Below are 12,228 nucleotides of genomic sequence, written 5' to 3'. Positions count from 1 at the left end.
TCAGCATGACAATACCACCTTGCACAAAGTGAGGTCCATACAGAAATGGTTTGTCGAGATTGATGTGGAAGGACTGGACTGCACAGAGCCCTGACCTCCTTTGAGATTAATTGGAATGCTGACTGTGAGCCAGGCTTAATCGCCCAACATCAGTGCCCGACCTCACGAATGCTCTTGTGGCTGAATGGAAGCAAGTCCCTGCAGCAATGTTCCAACATCTAGAGGAAAGAGTGGAGGCTGTTATATCAGCAAAGGGGGGACTAACTCCATATTAATGGCCATGATTTTGGAATGAGATGTTCGACAAGTAGGTGTCCACATACTTTTGGTCATGTCGTATCATGGTAGAGACAAGTTTGCTTTTCCTAAAAAAGTAATTTGCCTTATTTTCTTGGTTTAGAGCAATATTTTCCAGACATCTCCTGGTATTATCTGCCACAAAGGCAAAAAAAAAAATCTCACTTCCACGACAAGCTTATAGGCTTATCTCTCCATCTGAAATGGGGTTCTTTTAACAGCAAAAAGCAACGTTTGAGCCGGCACAGTGGGCCCAACAGTAGAGCCCTCCTGTTCACTGAGGACTTTTCCTTTAATCAAAGAGGCAGGTTTTGGGAATCAGGATTAGTGCTCTCAATGCATGCCTCTAATGAAATGACCAGAATAGATTTAGTTATTTCTGGCATTCTTATTTATTCTTTGGGTGGAGGGTCAGTCATTAAGTTGGAACAGGAGCTCATGCAGTGTGTTTCAGAGCAGGAGTCTGACGTTCGTTTGGTCATTGGTTAAAACAGGTGGTGAGCAAATAAGAAAATCTAGAAATTCTTAATCTTCTTGTCAGATTGTGTTCATATGACCTCTGTTTAAGTGGAGAGGAAAGAATCTCTCCATCCTTGAGGCGAATTCATCCCTCTGCAACATACCCACCGCTTTCTTGGTTCTCACGCAAGGAATTTGAATGTTTAATGTGTTCATTCAGTCAGACTTCCCCAGGCTGCTGTGTGTGTGCCTGGTGAGACCGAGCAGAGCATGCGTCAGTCGGTCCCCTTCACAACCTGACCTGACACACCCTGTCAGTAACATACTGCTCAGTATTTAAATCCTCATTTGAATTATCCAGGATTATACATAGATAGGAAAACTGTTCCTGATACCCTGGCGAAACAAATAACTCGGTGACAAACTTCCCTCATGCGTTCCCATTTTAAGATCCCACAACTCTGACTTGTTTAAATAGGTAAGATGATGATTTTAAATGTAAGGAGCTTGCTGCATGTCAAAGGTGGGCACGTCCAGTTACAGAGCTACCTGTTTTGGCCCAGAGTTGACATCATGGTTGTAAAAATAAGGAATCCTGAACAGAGTTTAAGGCAGAGGAGAGGTCACTGGAAGGTCAGGATTTCATTGAACATATACTAGGTGCACTTAATCAAGAGACAGGTGCATAATCCTTGTCAGGCATTCTTCCCCAGGGAACTATGTGGATTGTGCAACTCCTCTGGTGTGTGATATTACAGTTTCAATCATTGAATGGTTCACTAATGCACTTGGGCATCTCTTTTGTACAGCTGCAACTAATGATGATGATTCAGTCAGAAATGCCTATTGGATATTATGATATTTCTCTCAACTTGATCCAACTTGTCACCTGATTTTTTTTTTAAGGCCAGTATATGTTAACTGTGCCATGCTAAAACAACATTTTACTGTACTAGAATTGCAATTTGTCCTGTTAAAGATTTCTCTTACAGAGAATTGGTTGTGTATTGATGTCTACACGGTTATTCAAAACCACTTTATAGCTAAATAATTAATCCGTAAAGGCTTATTTTTACAATATTGTTGAAGTTTGTAGGAGTCGTCAGTATTCCCCAGGATAACCATTTTCAAGCATAATGTTGCAGTAAACAGTGGGTGAGGTGAGTGTCTCTCAATGAGTTGATCATTCAGAATTGTAAAACTTGCTTTCTTCCAACAATATTTGACTTCACTGTCCTACTTCCATGTATGTATGGCTTAGTAGAAATATTGTTTTATGTTGTTGACTGTGAGATTTTCCACCATCTCTCTTAGACTGGACCGTACCGTAATTATAACAAGGTAAGTGTTGTATAGGCCCATGTTCATATGGATATTGGAATGCAGATAGCTGTTATTGTGCATGTACAAATCAAGTCAATATGGCTTGACTATTTGGTGACGTCAGCTTGAACTCCCAGGACACCCTTTTTTTTGGCGTCTTGGTCAACCTTTGGATGTCAGTGTCTTAAAGACGGTGGCTGTCACTCAGGGTCTGATCTTGTAATGCCACCACCGTTAAAACCCACAATTTGAGAATGTGGCCGTGTGACAATGGACTTATTATCTGGCTTCCTATGACACAGATTCACTGGTGGCAACATCAGGTGGTGACTTTATTCTTCCCTAACAAAAGGGAAGTGTTCAATAATGTTTAACCAGTCTTCCAGGGTCAAGAATGTTGGCCCCTGTTGAGGGAACAGAATTCCTGATGCAAGTGATCTCTCCTTTTGAAGTAAGTTGTGATCCCACAGCATCCTGCTTTTTAAATCCACTCACCAAGTGATGGAGGGATCCCAGACTAAACTAACCTGGAGGGTCACTCAACGTTTACTTTCTCAGAGACGTTGGCACTCAATGAGTGCCAAAGAAACAGAATCTATGCAGCTTAAACTGTTAGGCACAAAAGGGGGCTCATTTCTCTCTGGGTTTCTTGTTCAATAAGAGGGAGTGTGGTGGTGGGGGTAGAGCAAGGGAGAGTCTGGATGTGTGCATGATCAATGGATCATGAGGTGGAAGAGTCAAAAATGATCATCTGAAGCGACAACTTTTTCCTAATGAATGCATATTAACTGTACCTCCCTTTACAGCATAGCATCAGAAGATATGATTCATTAGGTTTAACAGCCTTATGATGAGCCTATCATTATTGCCTAATACCCCACCCCTAAAGTCAATTTAGCTTTGGATGATGCAAATAAAGGTTGTGATAGTAAAAGTATTATTTAGTAGAAATAATAAACGTGTGTACACACACACACTCTATAGGTAAAATAGCTATGTAGAACACTAATCAGTGACCTGCATATTTCTTTTATATGGTGTAAATCTATAGGCTTACATGTATACTGTACATTGGACCGTTAAATACTGATTACAGTGAGTCCCCCTAGTAATAAAACTCAACTGTTTCGATTGAAATTAGGACTTATAGCATATGAAAAATGTATCACTAATGTTTTTAGGTCTTTCTCGCATTATTGTTGGTCTGTCTTTTATTCAATTTGTAGAAGTAAATAAAGTTCAGAACTTAATTAAACCTCTTGACGCCTACAAAATAAATGCCTTTCTATAGAATTTGATCCTTTATGTAAATTCAAGCGGAATAAGAACTATTTAGGGTAACGCATAGACCATTTTAAATGCAATTGGTCACAAACATTGGCACAGCTACAGTACGTTTAAAATAATGTTTGTTTCATGTAGTTTATAGGGACTGTAGACCATTTTTATTTGTTAATTTATTTCACCTTTATTTAACCAGGTAGGCCAGTTGAGAACAAGTTCTCATTTACAACTACGAACTGGCCAAGATGAAGCAAAGCAGTGCGACACAAACAACACTGAGTTACACATGGAGTAAACAAACGTACAGTCAATAACACAATAGAAAAAACGTAGCAATATGTTCCATTTTTAGGCCGCTTTTTATTTTGATAGAATATAATAATTACAGCCTCCGTAGGCCTACACTTATAAATGTCATGTGAACAGCATTTTAATCAACAGCTATTATGAGGCTAATCAGGGCAAACGCGATGCAGTTAAGTTTCGCTGCGTGCTTAGAGGACCAATTAGCATACAAAAATATATATATTTTTTCCATTTATGAAATTGTTTAACTTTCTCTCATTCGTTGCCCTACTGAGTTGTAGCTTTTACGATTTGTTATTTTTCCGTTTTTTTGTTCCTCACTAAAAGCATGAGATAGTGAGTTGATATGCGGAGTGCGATTTTTATAAACCTATTTCTGACTGCATGAATAGCCAACCACCAAAATAAACTAAAGGCGCATAAAAACCAAGCCAATAGGTTTGTTTCCCGACCCTCATGTAAATTGCATGACAATCTAAATGTTGTGTGACATAATATAGCGGTTCAGTTATTACAAGGTCTGAAATACTGACACAATTGTGAACTCGTGTCAGTAATTTCAGCTCTTGTAAAAACATAAGGAATAAATATCAATGCCATCATGCCTATTGTTGATGTTTTGTAATTGTAGTAAATTGGTAATAGATTAAACTCAAATTGACGCTTAATTGACTGTAGTTGTGTTTTTATTATGGGCCTAACATCCGGCTAAACGTTAGGCCTGAGCGAAAAGCTATATAATTCAGCAGGCTGGTATTGCAACGACATGGAACATTAATTTATTTAACGAGTCCCAAATCAATTTATATGCAAAAAAAATATATACGCCAAATAAATTAAATCTGTTGCTTTCGGATTATCATGCCCTGGAATAAAGCATTAAGCAGAGCTAAAGGGAGTTGAATGGGAGCAGTGGCGTGCGAAGTGAAGCAGAGTAGCCTAATTATTGCTTCATAATTGTGTTATTTTTCTTTTTGAGCACGGTCTTGAGGCGAGCATTCAGGAGGTGACATTTAGGAGGCAAGCCTTTGTACTGAACACTTCAAGTTTAAAAAACAAGGGCAATTGAAGCGGCAGAGCTCAAAGCCCAGCCCATTGTAGGACAACACATTGAGTTTTGATTGGGGACAATGGTGTTTCTCAAATTTCGAGCAAAAACCCATACTCCATCTGTGATCTCAATGAACGCCCATTCATGGGCTACCTTCTCTGTGCCATTCGTTTGCAAAGGAGGCAGATGTGGAAGGATAACGTCTGCATTTTAATTGGCTGTGCGGACGTAAGTTACACACACACATTTAGGCTACTCTAAAACAGTTTAACATTTTAGAATTGGAGGCGTGGAATGTCTGTATATTAATAGCTTGATTACTTTTGTTGACGTAGTTACGTGCACACTGTTGTCATTATTGTATGGGTGGGTCTAAGGCTAAGTAGCCTAATACAGTATGACATTATCAAATGAATCTCCTTATGGATAAATTAATTTTAACCCCCACTATGTAAAGTGAGGGATGTCGGGGTTATCCCCCATTTAGAAATGCGTGTTCCATCGGTCAAGAGTGGGGAAGAAGGGCTCAAGTGTTTTTTTGAGGGACTGCGACCTTCCACGTATTCTCAGAGAAATGTACAGCAATGCTAGTGTCTCGCCTTGAGCCTATGGGACTCATTATTTGAAGAGTAATCCATGAGTTATGGGTAGAGTAAGGTAGGCCTACTAAGTACGACCAAGCGTAGTCAATTTTTACTGGGGTGGCCTGTGAGGTTCAATATAGCTAAACTATTTCAGGGCCTATATTGTGGGTCACAGCAACAAAGGGCTATTTTTATGTAGTTGTTTTAAGGTTTTGATCTAAAATGTCTTTCGGGAAATGCTACCATTCGCTTAAACTCAACATCGCCAGAGCCTCATTTGAACTAGAGGTTAACAACCTAATGAGCACTTGGTGAACAAATGAAGCGTGTAAATGCGCAGTGTTTTTTCCACCAAACCAGGTGCCGCTTACACTTTGTATAACTGCTACTCTCACCTCGGTCTCGTTTAATAAACTATGCTATTTCAGCGGAAGACCCCAGGAGGCAATCCTGGTTCAGCCGTGCTCAGGCAGGGCGGCAGCAGCGAAAGAGTTCGCTGCAATACTTCACCAGGGTGCTGCGGTAGCGGAAACATGCTGCTACATACGTTGTGTCAAGCATTCCTTTTGTGGCCGTCTAAAAAGGTGTAAAAACTCAGTCACCTAGCCTTTCGTAAAGAAATGAAAGCCTCACATGTTTTTTTTATGCATAGGCCTAATGAACAGTTCATTTAAGTGCCCACCGTCAATTAATTGCGCTGGGCCATTTCATTGGAAACCATGAGAGAACACAGATAATGTTTTATGGTAGTAAGCCTATTGATTATACTACTATTTTAAAGGAAAATGCCACCCCAAAACTATCTTTTGGTATTTCTTTAATTAGTCCATTGCAGATATACTTCCAAAATATTTTGCATGTCAGCAATCAAGTTTTAAAGATGTAGAACTTTAAAAATACAGAAATACAGCCAGTATGATGCAAAACACAGCATCCTATGATGCAAAATGCATCATACCTAATGTATTTTGTATTATAATGTATTATATCTTTAACTTGATTGCTGACATGCAAAACATTTTGGGAGTATATCTGCAATGGACTAATGAAATAGAAAAATATAGTTTCTGGGTGGACTCTATCAAGGCTATTATATTTTCAACTTTAACCGATATTGTTAGATGAATGCTTAGTTCCACACAGCCCTCCAAAAGGATTTGTGGGCCTGTGTTTATTAGCATGTTGATGTTTTTCGTCAATATATTAATCAACAAATTTGTTCAACATTTACTACAGGTTACAAACTCCACCTTTTTAAATAAAATATCACATTAACCCATACTGTGATTTATAGTGAACGCAATGAACCCCTCTTTTTTCATGCGTGTGAGATAACTGCCGACATAATGACAATGTAAAAAAATAAAAATATGTATTTAATATCTTCTATTAGGTAGGCTAATTAAAGGTGCAGATGACAGCTGCATGGGAAACAGGTGTCATTTTGCTTACTGTGATTCTGTAAGTAATCAACGAGTGGCAGTTCCGCGTGCTGGGAAACGCAGCGCGCGGAACAGAGTGGGGTATACACCTCCAGTGGAGGAGCCCAGAAAAGCCCAAGACCAAATGTGGAAAGGTGCTCAGGGTTATAGAGGTACAGGTTATGATGTTTTGGTTTGCTTTTGTGAAGTTACGCATGCAGCCCTATCCAGTCAATATAGCCTAAACCCACATTCATTAGAATACAATTATTGCAGTGTCCCATGTAGGCCTACAGGTGAAATGTTTAGCCGACCTGTATTAGTCATTCTGAGGATTATTACTAAAGGTTACTAGAGAGGGGACATGGGTAATGTCGGGTTTTCTGCGGTCCATCAATATCACTGTGAAATTACAGAATTATAGGCCCTATGTTAGTTAATTTGGTGCAAGTAAAACGTAACACTCAACATTGCATGATCTACCAGGATCGAAACATGATGGCCTACAGACCCATTTGCTCTTGATATTTGCGTTTGTTTACCAGTAGTATTGTGCCATTTTAAAATGGTTATTGGAGTCGACTAAATTAATCAATAAAATATTCTTATTGAATTGATCCACTCGAATTGACATTTAATCTCACCCGTTTATATTTTATAATAGATCATTATCGTTAATTATTTGCCTCATTATTTAAATGGTTTGTACAAAGTTAAAATGAAGTTCTGCGGTTGATTAAAATGTACCCAGTGTAGCATCGGCGAAGTTTCATCCAATTTATCAACCAACCCACGTCGTTTACAATGTGATTGTAGGCATAGGTCATCGAGGGCAGGGATGCAAGGCACCATCAGGATCCCAAGTTCATCCTGGAGTGACATGAACGATTGCAACATCATCCCCTGGTGTCCATGGCGGGCCAGCAACCTTCTAAGTTAGTATCACCTGCAATCTGGTCGTCCAAAAGTACAAATTAAATACCTTGGTATGTTGTGATTTTTTAAAATTTACAATTCAATGTACACTTAGCCTGTATATGAACCATTATTCAACTTGCAGCCTAAGTTGGAATTAATTTGTCATAATTCAATATGAAACTATTTCAACATTTGCTGGTAATATAATTGTTAATTTGTGTAAAAAATTACTTACTGATTCTCACGTTGGCAGTCAATGCCTTTTTAAATGATTCGGTCTAAAAATAGGAAATAAATTAGGCTAAACCATAAAAACACTTATGAACATCGATTATTAATAGCAAATAATACAATTAGCTTGATTGCAGGAAAATGTAGACGTAGTCTATGGACTAATTTAAGAATTTCGCCTATTGTCTTTTTCTTGGGGTGCTGCATACAGGCTTTGACTACTGTTTGCACTTGACTTGAGGTATTGCCTACTGACAAAAGCCAACGTGACAAGCAGCAATTATTTCAAGATGGTTATTCTCAAAAATAATTCCAAGCAAAAGATCAGTCTGTCAAGTACGAGGTTGTTGGATTTTATATTTTCTCACGACCTCAAATGCTGTTTACTGTAATTGCAAAACATGCGGTCTTTAAATTTCCGTCTCACTCACAGTAAATTATTTGATTAGGCTATAGCCTATCAACTCATAAGGTTACTCGTTTTTACCATTTGATTTATGCATGTTGAAGGTATTTGGTAGCTATGTGCTTGAATTGAAATATTGTACCAAAAAAAATTGAATGGCAGGATAGTTGTTGGCTCACTGTTTGCTGACGACGTAAATAATATGTAGGCTACTTTTCGACATGGTCTTCGATATACCAATTGTATTCCCAAACTTAACCGCACTGAAACCTTTTTTTATTATTGTCAGTGCACAATAGCCTACATAAGATAAGTAGCCTATGTATCAAAGGGCCCGGCTTGGCTCAACCGATTCCATAATGAATGTCCATGAGTAGCATTAAAATCGTGTAATGGTCCTATCATTGTACAATAAAAACACGTAAATTACTATTATGATACAAAAGTTATGTATTTTTATTTATCTTAGACGTTTTTTTCCCCAACTCCATGCACAACATTCTACCAGCTCTTGCACTGCATAGGCTAGTCTATTTGAATCAATATGTAAATGTACTTACCTTGTGATTTGACGGAATTAAATGGCAGTGACGTCAGTGATCCTTTAAACATTGTCTTAATAAAAAAAGCGTAAATGAAAGGATCAATAAAGGCGTTTTATACAGGAAAGACACGTGACGATACATCAAGCAATATAATCAAGTAAAGCAATATAGATCAACTTCAGAAATCGAATTATTGCCTGAATGTCTCGATAATTGCATTTAATTTGAGCTTTGGAATCTGTTTCCATAATATTTACAATTTTTATAAATATTACTTGATTTGATACGTAGTTTTATATTTGCTTTTGAATTCAAGTTGAAAAAATTATGTATTTTAGCTCTTCAGGATCCCCTTCAGATTCTAAACACTTGTTATTTGAGAAAGAACTCAGGTGGACACAGTTGAAAAAGTGACAGGCCAATCAGATTGCACCTTCCCCCCTTGGCCAATGACAGGCGCCACATTGTTGTCAAATTTGTCTAATGAAAACGTAGGAGTAACAATGGAGAGAGGAGGATCTGTATCTAGTGGCAATCTCTTGAGTAAGTTAGTGTCTCACGCTGGTGCGAGTATAGCAACCTCGGCTCCTTTTAGGTGATATTAAGTTAAAACAGGGCACTAATTTCTGCAAGTCTCTTGGATTTCTCCTCGTACATAACACGTTAAAAGTTAGTTTTTCAGTACAGATTGTTGCTGAGTTAATCAACTCTTGACAGGTTGCATGGCGTTTTTATACCTTACTCGCGCAAGTTGACAACCGGTCTTATCTGGTTGAGGCTACGTGTCGTTATCTTCAATGGACAGAACACCAGTAGATTAACCTACTTTAGAAGTTGTGCAGAGATGTTGACAACTGTTCGACTGGTGTGAACGGTTGAACAATTTACTCCTCAGCATCAATACAAACTACGCTGCTCACGTTACTTTTTCCAATTGATAGTAGATATTGATCAGCAATAGGACATGGATCTGAGACCAGAGCTCTCCGCCGCGCCGTCAGGATCCCAGGTCCACCCTGGAGTCGGAGCGTCTGTCAACATCCCCGTCTCCATGGCCAGTAGCTTCCTGAGGGGTCCAATGCTATATCGCGCAACGGAGAAGTATCCTCGCACCCCGAAGTGTGCCCGCTGCAGGAATCATGGCGTGGTATCTGCGCTAAAGGGCCATAAACGCTATTGCCGCTGGAAGGACTGTATGTGCGCCAAATGCACCCTAATCGCTGAGAGACAGCGCGTAATGGCTGCACAAGTGGCTCTCCGTCGACAACAAGCTCAGGAGGAGAACGAAGCCCGGGAGCTGCAGCTCCTGTACGGGACAGCAGAAGGGTTAGCTCTGGCGGCCGCCAACGGCATCATACCACCTCGTCAGAATTATGAGGTCTTCGGTTCTGTCAACAACGAAAGTAACTCCGGTAAGTGGATTTATATATTATCATGCTCAGAGTAGCCTGCTCATAAACACTGATAGGCCGACATAATGATATTGGCATGATGTAGGTCAGATTGTTTTGTACGTAAGAGTGTTTTCCGCATTGTTTTTCGTAACTTTGAAGAGTAACGTAAAGGACCCTGATGGAGAAATGTTTGAGGTGACGCATATTTCAAGATGACAAGTTGGCATTTTAATTTACCAAACTGTCAAGTGACAGTGACCATCTTGGTAAAACAATCAAACGGAGCGTATTGGGCGTCTTTGTTATTTGACTGACATCTCATCGTTTTTTTTTTTATGTATCTATTTCACAGATTCAAGCATGCAGAAGTTTGAATTGTTTCCGAAGTCCCAAATGTCGGTATCAGTGACCCAGCAGCAGACGGTGGGCAAATCGGTTTCCACTGACAGCGAACCAGGGATCTCATCCCCAGACGGGCGTCATGGCTCGGGCTCCGAGAATGGAGACGGAGAGTCGTTCATTAGCTCTCCTGTCTCCAAGGCACTGAAAGACGGAGAAGACACCCCGGGTTCGATTAGCCCCTTAGGATCTGACTCGGGTTCGGAGACCGACAAAGATGATCAAGAACCATCGCCCTCCTCGGCCGCCTCCAGGCAAATGAACCCCATCGACATATTGACCAGAGTGTTCCCCAGCCACAAGCGAAGTGTTCTCGAACTGGTTCTACAGGGCTGCGGGAAAGACGTGGTGCAGGCCATCGAGCAAATTCTCAACAACAGTGGACAAGCCAAGGCCCCGGAGCAGGTGTGGACAGCAGAACGCATGCTCCAGAGCGCACAGCCGCACCTCTCCTCCACTCCAAGGCCCATGTTACCGGGAGCAATGACGCTGAGCAACCGCTCCGCCTTCTCCCCTCTGCAGCCAAATGCGCCACACTTTGGCGCGGATCCCAGCACCTACCCCCTGAGCACCCATCTGGGACTAAACCCCTTGCGGCTGGCCTACTCGGCCCACAGCAGAGGGCTCACCTTCATGACACCCTACTCCACCACGGGGTTGATGCCAACTCTGGGCTTCAGGCCACCAATGGACTACTCATTCAGTGACCTCATACGGGACAGGACACTCTTGCACAAAGACCAAGGGTACACCAATGGCCTGTACGGGCCCCTCGTCAACAACAACCCAGACAAACCGTTAGACTGAGAATGGGCAATGTTTCATTATCTCAGTCGTGTTGGGACTAGGATTCAAGTGGACACATTCAGAGAGGAACAATGTATTTGTAGCCACAAGTGTTGAATGTTATGGGAGAGATCAGTAATGTTTGATACTCCACTGCTGTACATAATGCTTTGTTTTTAGTCCGTTTACTTGCCCAAAATGGCATGAGAACCCAAGCTCACTTATATAACTTTGTTTTCTCAGAGAGAGCCTATTATTCCATGGGCATATACACAATTGTTGCTGTAAGTCCCCCGCCAATCATAGTGTGTAACCTGAAAATATCTCGCCAATGAAAGTATTTTGTCTGAAACATTACTAAAGGGTTTGTAATTCCAGAAAAACGGACAGGCAAATTATTCATCACACCATAATGTATGCAGTAGCATAATACTGAAGTACATGTATGGAGCACATCCAAATTATAACTTCGATATGGTTCCTGTAAATTGTAGGGTTTTGTGAGATTGAAAAAAAGTGGTGCAACCCAATTTAACTTTTTGAAATATTTGGGTTGTTGTGTTTGGTGAACCTGGTGCAATTGTTACTTTGGAATTTCTAGTTAAAATAATAAATCTGGAGGAAACATCCAACCTTAGTTACTAAGAAATTATTGCTCACACTTTTTTATTTATTTTTTAGGACAGCCAAGCTTAAAAAAAAAAACGTTCAAGTTGGATCAAGTTATTTCCATAACGTTTAGGTTACTGACGTTGAACATTACAATCGAAAGCTTTATTGTAAAAACGAATGATGTATTGCCATTCCTTTTCTGACTTTGTCTC

The 12,228-nt window shown here is 40.2% G+C and overlaps 1 protein-coding gene across 1 annotated transcript; it reads left to right on the top strand.

Annotated features, from left to right (window-relative positions):
• The first annotated feature begins 9,789 nt into the window (after nucleotides 1-9,789).
• On the top strand, nucleotides 9,790-11,468 carry dmrta2 (DMRT-like family A2). The gene is made up of 2 exons (XM_039001914.1): nucleotides 9,790-10,241; nucleotides 10,579-11,468. Exons 1-2 carry the CDS (start codon nucleotides 9,790-9,792, stop codon nucleotides 11,423-11,425), a joined length of 1,299 nt encoding a protein of 432 aa, XP_038857842.1. The 3' UTR covers nucleotides 11,426-11,468.
• Nucleotides 11,469-12,228: the final 760 nt, after the last annotated feature.

This window comes from Salvelinus namaycush, chromosome 10, assembly GCF_016432855.1.
Source record: "Salvelinus namaycush isolate Seneca chromosome 10, SaNama_1.0, whole genome shotgun sequence".
NCBI lineage: Eukaryota > Metazoa > Chordata > Actinopteri > Salmoniformes > Salmonidae > Salvelinus > Salvelinus namaycush.
Note: the sequence above shows the minus strand (reverse complement) of the source record. Positions and strands in the feature narration are given on the sequence as shown.

Coding starts and splice junctions, on each gene's coding strand:
- dmrta2 (XM_039001914.1), top strand. CDS start 9,790: ATGGATCTGAGACCAGAGCTCTCCGCCGCGCCGTCAGGATCCCAGGTC. Junction 10,242..10,578: donor AACGAAAGTAACTCCGGTAA/GTGGATTTATAT, acceptor CACAGATTCAAG/CATGCAGAAGTTTGAATTGT.